Source organism: Populus nigra, chromosome 3 (assembly GCF_951802175.1).
Source record: "Populus nigra chromosome 3, ddPopNigr1.1, whole genome shotgun sequence".
Lineage (NCBI taxonomy): Eukaryota > Viridiplantae > Streptophyta > Magnoliopsida > Malpighiales > Salicaceae > Populus > Populus nigra.
In genome coordinates, this window is record NC_084854.1 from 7,998,025 (window position 1) to 8,008,480 (window position 10,456).

A 10,456-nucleotide genomic window follows, 5' to 3' on the forward strand; every position below is an offset into this window, starting at 1 on the left:
TAACTGATACATAATTCAAACCATAAATCAATCAGGTTGTATAACTAGATGAACACAAAAAAAAAGGCATTCCCAATATAGATATGGAATATGTAGTCAAATAGGGCATAATAATAAAAAAAACATATGAATATAGACAACATATGCATCTAATTATTACAAAGTTAACATGCTACGTTTTTATTTATTATTGTTTCAAATGTGATGTGATGTATCAAATCTTATTTTGTATTTTATTATGGTGATGTTAAAAAATATTTGTTTTATAGGTACACTTGGTTAGAATATAACATACACGAGTTGCTTTCTCATATGCATGTAGATGTAAAATTTCTCAGAACATGAATCTCGATTCGGTTGACCCTTCTAGATTGTAGAAGTTGCATAAATAAAAAATCATATAGAATAAGAATGTTAGTTTGTTTTTATATCATAAAAAATAAAAATATTATGTTAATTATAATAAAATATTCACCATATATCCTATAAATCATGTTAATACATTTAATATTTTTTTTTGGTTTTTTGGTTTTAGGTAAGATGTATTTTTAATTCCATAAGTTGATATCGTTTCTAGATTTTGTGATCCCACTCATTATGCAAATGAGTTTTTATTGCATTTCCTGTTTAAAATGTATCAACATGGATTATGACTTGCTCAATGCACTTATTAAAAGATGGAGATGAGAGACTCATACATTCCATCTTCGAGTAGGTAAGAGGACACTTATATTGTAGGGTGTTGTTTTTCTACCTGGTTTGCTTATAGATGGTCAAGAACTTATTGTTATGGATATTTAAAATAAGGTTGTTTTATATGAGCGTGCATTCAGATGAGCACCCCCTCCTAAGATGTTCTAGGGAAATACTTTATATATGAGATGACTTTAGGATAATTTCTCTAAATTACTTGTTCATGTTGATGACAAGATCCTATGATGGTATGTTAATACAGACTAATAGTGCAATTAATATATTAATTGATCTAATATGGATTTTAAGTTTTTTTTTGTTGTGTAGGTATGTTAGAGTATACATACTTCATATATTTAACAACAAACTTTTCATGGACTTCAGCGGAATGTGTGTGCCATTGTTATACCTACCATTGTTGAATGACTTCGACTTCATTCCACCGTATGGTTGGGGCTTAGACATCCTTTTATATTTGTATATGCAACTACATCAAGTAAGCTTGGAAAAAACAAAGCAAGTTGGATGATGTTTGCTATTTTTACAAGTTAAACGATGTACAAGGTTTTTGTATTAGTATTTTTCAAGCAATATTTGAGTTGATTACTAATCATTGTTTCCCCTTATATAACTATGGTCATGCCAACATCTCCACTTGGAGTGTCCCCCGAATTAAGTCGAAACCTGATATGTTTGTTCAGGTTTTGGAGGTAGAGCTACGACTTCCATTAGCATACAAGTAATATGTTGTTAATAATGCAATCTTTAAACTAAGAATAATTTTTATTTTAACATTATTTAATAAGTTGATTGGTTCTTTATTAACAAATGGTGTGATAGTAGGTACTTTGAAAATAATCCAACACATGTTTTGTTATTTTATCATAATGAGTTAGATAAACATTAGTCTAACCAAGTATGTTATATTAAATTGCAATGTTGATGTTAAAATTAGTTGATGTTGGAAATTATTTGGGATAAATTGCATTATTGAAGTTGGAAAATTTTGAGAACTGCATTGTTTATATTTAAAAATGTTAGGATAAATTGCATTATTGATGTTGAAAAATATGACAATAAATTGCATTGTTGATGTTGAAATGGGTTGTGTGGAATTCTTATCCAGTAGATGATCTATTAGTTGCATTGTTGATGTTGAGAAATTTCAGGAAATAATTGCATTTTTTTTATGATGGATAATGTTTGGATAAATTGCATTGTTGATGTTGAAATAGGTTGTGTGGAATCCTTATTTAGAAGATGATCTGTTAGTTGCTCATGTTATATGTATAATGACCAATGACTTATGAATAATAATGGTTCTCCTTATATTTTTTGAGCTTGTTGAGATTTATTGCTTGAATTGTGTGATAAGACAATTTAACTTCTAGCAATACATTCCATATGACATAGATATCAGTGATAAATTGCATATCATTAGTCGTTCGGGTATGTACATTGATTATAATTGGATGATCCATCATATACAGTACATATCAATGTAGAAAGGATAAAGAGATGTGATTTTTAGAGAGGTGTATTTTGTAATTTTCAAGGAGAAATACATAAACTAGTACTTGGGTATAACACGTTGAGTCATTGCATCAAACTTAGCTCATATTTCTCCACACGAGAAGATGGAGTATGAGCCACATGTATGTTGGATTCAAAATATTATAGGCATATGTTACTTTTTATATGTAATATGTTATAACCAAAATGTTTTACTTATGAATTAATAAATGTATTTGCTTAGTATTAGGTTGGTTTTTTGTTATATGATGATTGACATATCATGGTAAATCTTCATGATTTTGAAGATAATGATGAACTTGCTTATTATTATGTATTTTTTTGGCTCAAGACATGTCACATTATACTTTAGTTGTTAAGAGAGATATTAAATCTTAATGATGTTGTCTCAAAGGATAAGACCACATAGACAAGTGTAAGCCATGCTATTGATAAAACTGACCCAACTACTCGTCATCGTAAATATAGATAGACTCATATATTTGTTGAGAGAACATTTATATTGTGTTATTTTCTTTAGTTATGAAGTTTTTTTTATTACTTTTGTAAAGTTATTTTGGCCAGTTATTAAATTGATTTTAATATTGTCTTATATTTTATGAATTTTCATAATTATTTTGGATAAATAGAATTTAAAATTTTTAATTTACAATTGAACATGTGAAAATCACAAACATGTTTTTTATAATTTCAAATAAGATATTTACATGTTAAAAAAGACACATTGTTTTATTACAAAAAAAAAATATCATACAAATTACCATTATAATTACAAAAAATTCAATGTTAAAATATCACAATTATAATTAACAAATAAAAACAACATTAATAATTAGATTTTTTATTGGACTTTCTCCTACTTCCTTTGCTTTTTTCACCACCATGTTGAAATATTGATTTTGAGTTTTGGATTACACTCATGGATTTAAGTTCAGAGTTTATGAAATTGAAGTTTGAATGTAAAAAATTAGGGTTTTAAAATTTAGGATTGTTAGAGATTATGGAATTGGTTTCGGGGTTATTGATTTTCCAACAACACAACGTGCTTCTTCGCGAACAATTTTTTTTTTTATAAATAATCCGCTTAACAAGCCACCGTACAACGCTTCTTTAAACTATAAAGAAGCTTTATTATTACAGGCACTGTTTCTTTATCTTTCTTCTCTTGTTTTCTTTCAGTAACCCTTTTCTAGGCAATCAGAAAAGGCGATAGGAGAAATGGAAAGAGAGGAAAAAGAGCTGGAAGATGAAATCAAGTTGGCTGGATATGCACTTCTTTCATCTCCATCTTCCGTTTCACAACTCGTTCTTTTGCTTGAGGTAATTATTTTTTCTTTTATCATCTCTCCACTTTACTCTTTCTCTACTGTAATTTTTTTTTTTTGGAATAATAAAGGGTGTGTTTTAGGGTTTCTGTTTTCTAAGTAATTGAGCTTTTTTATTAAATTAAATTTTCTGTTTCTGCCAACATTTTTTTATGTGGGTGGGAAATAAATTACAACTTCTTGAATCGGCTAGAGTCTGCTCTTTTTTAGGAGGTGTTTTTTTTTTTTTTTTAAGTTTGTTTAATGAAACTTGGGTGTGACTATATCAGATTAATTTGGTTCGACTTCAATGTGCGGGTGCATCTTCTTGTAAGCTTTGGTTTGGTTGATATTATAAAATTTTCTTTTCCAATTTTGCACTGCATTTCTTTTAAAGTTACAAGGGTGTTCCGAGGTTGATGTTGCATGTACACTTTAATTTTGGGTTTTGAGTCCAACTTGAAGTAAAATAAAGTTCTTGAAATGGAATTGGTTGAAGTTTGTCCTGCTGTGGTTATGCCAATAATCAGTTTGAATGCAATCTAGAATGCGTTTTGGACTTCTTTTGGTTATTTGACTGTCAATAATTTTGATCAACCTGAGGTTCCTAGTAATCTTGTTGATTATCCGACTTGTACTGGGAAATGTCACACAATACTTAAAAGTTAAATGTCTCAACCTCCGAGGTGAAGATGTCGGTTGGAGTGTTTTATCTATTACCCTCTATTTACTATCTGTTAAGCTCAGTTCTTCTTGTCTCTCTCTGTTTAAATGCAGATGCAAATGCATTGTCTCATTCATTTTCCTTTTGTTTTCTTTTCCTTTTTCTTAGAAACTTGAGGCTTGTTTAAAGAGAGTGAATCAGTCTCCTTCCAAGTCAATGCAAAGGGCAGTAGAGCTTGCAATGAAGGCACTTATGGCCAAAGAACTTTTGAATCATTCGGATGTGGATGTGAAAGTTTCTGTTGCATCATGCTTCAATCATATTTTAATAATAACAGCACAAACTTTTTCATATGATGATGAACAAATGAAGGTACCTACCCCTTTATGTGTCTCATGTTTCTATTTCCAAAGGGACTAAGAATTTATTTGGTGCATGATTGTAATTGCATAGTCATGTGTGTACGCCAAGATACTTTAGACTGACTGTGTTTTCAATTTTCATAGTCTTGTGTATGTGTATCTTGCTTTTACGTGTTTTATCTAACATTGGATTGTTTTACAGGAAATTTTACAGCTGATTGTAGCTTCATTTGAAAATATATCTGACACCTCAAGCCCTTCATACCATAAAAGGGTTTTGATTCTAGAAAAGTTTGCAAATGTCAGATCATGCGTTTTGATGGTGGATCTTCAATGTTATTCCTTGATCATGGAGATGTTTAAACATTTTTTGACAAATATAAGGTGAGATTGACCGAGTGCAAATTTTTTCTTTTTCAGTCAACTTGTCTCAGCTAATTCTCGAGTAAATTAGTTTTGTTACTTTTTCAGCTTTTGTTCAGGTGGTCTTCGATCTTTAATATTTTGCCACATATAGTTGGTTTTAAATAATTAGGACTCGAATGCTATTTTTTTTTCCATCTGTTTTTGGAACACACTAAGTAATCCACTCATGAAGCATAGCTTGTTGGCAATGATTCATATTGCAATGCTTTTTTTTGGTCACTCTTCATGCTTCTGTTACTTAAGAATTGTATCCTTTATTATAAACCTTCTGGTCCGTCTTTCAGTTGTACTATGCTTGCTGAACCAAAAAAGGCAGATATGCAGATTTCCAAAAGTATCAATGAGTTCTTCCCCCTTCTATGGGAAATAATGTATCAGTTGCATGTGCTTGATTTTATTTAAGTATGATAGTATGCCAATAAATCTGAGTGTTTCATGGAAAAGATTGTAACTCACAAGTGTATAATGCATTTCTTTTTCATAGCATGGATTATAATTGTTAAACTGAATGTGCACATTTTTTAGGGAACACCATCCTGACATTGTATATTCATCTATGGGGCTAATTATGATTATAATCTTGGACGAAATTAAAGAGATCCCATTGGAGATTGTCAACCTCCTTTTGGACTGTATAAGAAACAGAAACCAGGTGAATATATAATCAACTTTTCTTTTTCTTCTTTTTTTTTTCTTTTTTCCTGTCAAACTCGTATAGATGCTTTATTATTAAATGATCAGGTATTTTTTTCTTCTTTTTTCACCAGGATGTTTTGCCTATTGCACAAAAGCTTGGAGAGAGAATATTTGAAAATTGTGGATCAAAGCTTGCTCCCTACATGCCTCAGGCAAATTATTGTGGCCAGACACATATTAGGGGCAAGCTGCAGGATTCAGGAAGTCATACTGAGGTTGTTGTATTTATCTCATTTCACATGAAAATAGGATCACTTTAATCAGTAGGATTCACAATACATTCTCCTTGCAGCTAGTTGTCAAGGATAACAGTGATAGAGGAGAAGGCTGTGGATACCAGGTTTTTGAGAAGGAGGGGAATAGAGAGGAAAGCAGAAAGATCAAAGAAAAGGATTTCAAAGAGAAGACACTTAAAGAGGAAGGTGAGATTTTCCTAAGGGAGTTTATGAAACAGAAGAGAAGTAGAAAAGGGGTCAAAACGAAGCAGAAGGTTAGCGTTCCACAATTTTTTCCTTGCTTCTTTGTAAATCTAAATTTTGTAACGTGACCATTGTCATAGTTGCTGGGAAGAGTTTTTCTGGCTGCGTGATTTTTCTGTTAAATTACTTTATAAGTGTGAAGCAAGGCATTTGAGTTTTACAGTCCAGTTGGATTTACAATACATTTGCTTCACAGCCAGTTGTGAAGGAGAAGAATGATGGAGAAGAAGGCAGCGAAAAGCAGGTTTTTGGAGAGGAGAATATCAAGGAAGACAGAAAGGAGAAAATCAATAGAGAAGAAGGTTGTAAAGAGCAGGGTTTTCAAGAGTACCATAGTGAGGAAGGCAAGAAGGCCAAAAAGAAGGTTTTCAAAGAGAAGAAAAGTCAAAAGGAAGGTGTACATTTCCTAAGGGAGCGTGTGAGAAGTAGAGAAAGGGTAAGAAAAGACCAGATGCTTAGTATTCCAATTGATGTTGCCTTCTTCGCCTCTTGGTTGATTGTATTTTGTAATGAGATTTCTCTTGCCTCATGATTTACTGGAGCAGTTCTTTGTTGCTGATATTCTTGTTTAATAAAGTTTTTCCTTTTCTTTTTGCAGGGTAAACGAGAACTTAAGTTTGAGGGAAAACAAGCCATGGACACGAGGTGCAGTCAGCGGAAAATGTATGAGTTTCTTTCAAACTTAAAGGGGAAGAAGAGAAGCATAATTGAAAATTCAATCTTCTCTGCCTTCCTTGATATTCCTAGATGCCCCATTAATCGCAATCTGGCAGCAGCTCTTATTGAATGCTATGATTCTGAAAAGGATGCATTTATTGTAGCAGGCCAGCCACTCAAGTTTTGTGGCAAAGAAATTGAGAAATGCATTGGACTCAGCTTTGAAGGGAAAAGGGTGGACATGAATATTTTGGGAGGGCATATTGATCCTCAAATTATATGGAAGTACTTTGAAATAGTGAATGGAAATGCAAGAATCAAAGAGAAGTCAACAGATGCCAGTAACGAAAAGGATGATGGAGAAATCAAAAGTTCCTTTTTGATACCTGAAAGTTTGCTTCTGCAAAAACTAAACCTGATGAGTGTCGGTGGAAAAGAGGAAGCTGAGGACTTCCTTCGTCTATCCATTGTATACATGTTCAATATATATTTCTTTCCATCCGCTTCCAAATATATATATTGGTGGCCGCTCAAATTCCTGGAAAATCTACATGATTTTGGCTCATATGCTTGGGGACGGGCTGCATATGACTATTTACATATATCTCTAGAAAAAGCAGCAAGCAAGTTGGCATGTCAGAACAAATTCTACGTGTCCTTGAATGCATGTGTTCCATTGTTGCAGGTATAATGGTATTATTGACTAAAAGTTAGGCTTAATTGTTATTTTTTGGATTTCACATGTGTCTTTTGAATTTCTCTTAGACACTGGCAACGGAACGGATCAGCAAGTTGCGAGTCCTAGCTCCTCCAACAAACCTAAATCCCTCTGTGCTCAATTATACTAAGAATGAGAGTAGGTCATTCGATGCAATCCAAAAGGTGTTGGCCAAGCTGCAACCTGATGAGGTAATATGGCAGCAAAAGCAATAATGATTTGTCAAAACTAGTCATAATATTCAATTTCAACCACTTCTCTTTTATATAATTGCTCAAAATAATGTCACTATAGTTACGTCTTGCATTCTCTTTTCAATTTACCATGTAAAGAAAATCAAAGTTTTAATTGTTTCTTGCTGAGATACATAGATCAAGAAATGCAAGGATTGTGAAGGTGTCAAGAACAGTACTCGGTTGCAAGGAGGAGCCGATGTGAAGAGCACAAAAAGGCAGAAAACTCAAAATGAAGAGGAGGATGGGTTGGTAATTACGATATAGCTCTTGTAGTTCATGATCTGCAGCAAAATGAAATAGTCTAACTGTACTGTGTTAGTAGGGAGAGATAACATGGGCATTGTTATTTATACTCACTTTTGTTTATTATTGTCATATATTAATATATTTCTTTTTTCTTTTTTATGTCTGAAAGATACGAACATTTTACCATTCGTTTTTTTCTTTTTTGGAAGACCATTTGGCATTAGCCAAAATTAGCATTACATTAAAATTACAATTACAAAAAAAAAAAAAACCTAAAACAGAACCTAGATGACACTTTATCTATATCAGTGGTTTTTTGTCATCACTTTTTTTTTTTTTGTTGCTATTTCATCCTTGCACTTGCTTGATGTTTGTATCGATTTATATATTATTTTCTGCTTTTATTTGCGTTTTATTGTAAGAACGAGGTTCTTAGGAGCATAGTTTTTAAACCCGATCTGATAATCAATCTAGTATAATGATCAGGTTATGGGTCAGATGGGTTGATAAAAAAAAAAATCCATATTATATTTATCATATTATATTCACCTAATTAACAATAAAACAAGCATATAGTTTTGTTAAAATATTGGTTAACAATAGCCCTTAAGAAATGCTAACATAACAAGATTACAAAGCAATGTCTTTTACTCAGTGCGTAAGTGATGCATATTATAATTGTCATTAATTAATTTCATGCTATACAAAACACCAACATTCTCTTTGCTGTCATGCTTGATACCGAGGTCTCTGCTCTTTTTTCCATCTCTTACTCTCCCCATTAATTACTCCTATCATTAACCTTAATTTTTTTTATTTTTTTTATTGCTGCTAATCTTAATCATTGTAATTCTTCTTTTTTTCTATCCATCCACCCATCCATCCACCACTCTCTGCCTACCTTTCTAATTTGTGTTATACACAATTGATAATGCATTTTTCCTTGTTAATTAGGCATCTACAATCACATCAGTTTTATTACTTGGTTTTCATTGATTAACCCACTTGGATCTACTTATCAACTGATTATAATCATAGATAATTAGATTATCTCAATCTGTTGTTAACAAGAACATGAACAAGGCAAGAAATAGAGCCTAGATTCAAGCAAAACACAGGCAAGGAACAAAAAAGGATTGACATATAAACTGGGTAGAAACAGGGTAAGGAACAAAAATCTATCTTACATAAATGAAAAGCAAGTAAATTAAACAACTTATCTTATATCCATGAAGAGAAATGAAACCAATGAAGAACATAAATCTAAGAGAGAAGAAAACCGAAGCGAAACAAAAAACTATCTTATATCAAACCAGTGCTTTCATAAACAAAAAACTAAAGAGAAACAAGTAATAACAACTTCATCTAACATTGATTTGTAGATCTTAACTAAAGAGAGCCAAATCAAGAAAAGAACACGAACACCCTGCAAAAACAAATTTAGAGTTTGCTGAGGGCCTCTTCTTGTTATTCTAACCAAAAGAGAGACGGGGACTTACCTAGTATGGCTTGCGTGTAGCTTAAATTCCTCTGCAACTGATATGGCTATGAGCTTTGAAGATGGAGATTATGTTTTCTAATTCTGTGAATTGTGATTCTGTATATCTTCACGTTGCAATGCAAACGGTTTGGTTAATTGATAGTAAAAAGCCAAAGCCAAAAACAACGTCGTTTTACTTATATATATATATAAAGCCGGGTTTACCCGAGTGGACCGGGTTCAGGGTCAACCTGTCGGGTCAACTGGATTTCACCGGGCCAACTCCCAAGCGAGTTTTCATCTCCACCCGGACCGGTTCGAGGTGTGTGTGTGTGTAAACAGACGGGTTTACCCGGGTGGATTGGGTCCCGGGTCAACCTGTCGGGTCGACTGGGTTTCACCGGGCCAACTCCCAAGCGAGTTTTTATCTCCACCCGGACCGGTCCCAGGCCCGGGTCGACACGCCTGGCCGGTCCGGGTTTTAAAACTGTGCTTAGGAGTGTTCTATCATTTAATTAAAGACCAATTTTATATAAAATAAAAATTACCAATTTTATATAAAATAAAATTAATTTATTGCTGAGAAAAAAATTAAAAGAACAAAGATAAAAATTAAAAAAATAGATGATTTATTTTTACTGTTCAAGAGATGCGTTAAACTATAGTTTTGATCTTTGATGTTTTAAAATTTCACATTTTTATATTTTATCTTTATTGTTTAAAATTTTTATGTCTAGGTCCTAAATTTTATTTTATTGTGCTTTGATCCTTTTATATTGAGAGATAAGATAAATGGTCACTGAAAAAGGAAAAGAAAAGAAAAAGTTTTGTTGTCCACATTCTAATAATAAAAAAACTAATTTTGAAAGCAATAAATTCAAAATTAGGTTAAAACTTTTATCTTACAAAAAAAAAAAATTCAAGCTTGGAATTTTTTTTTCTTGAATCGGTCTGATTTTGTT

General features: G+C 32.2%; 1 protein-coding gene across 1 annotated transcript; it reads left to right on the forward strand.

Moving 5' to 3' along the window:
• Positions 1–3,337: 3,337 nt before the first annotated feature.
• LOC133689875 (uncharacterized) lies at positions 3,338–8,173 on the forward strand. The gene is made up of 10 exons (XM_062109962.1): positions 3,338–3,546; positions 4,363–4,566; positions 4,759–4,940; positions 5,508–5,634; positions 5,750–5,893; positions 5,971–6,168; positions 6,354–6,593; positions 6,756–7,499; positions 7,580–7,723; positions 7,904–8,173. The coding sequence occupies exons 1-10, from the start codon at positions 3,445–3,447 to the stop codon at positions 8,030–8,032; spliced, it is 2,214 nt and encodes a 737-aa protein (XP_061965946.1). The 5' UTR covers positions 3,338–3,444; the 3' UTR covers positions 8,033–8,173.
• Positions 8,174–10,456: the final 2,283 nt, after the last annotated feature.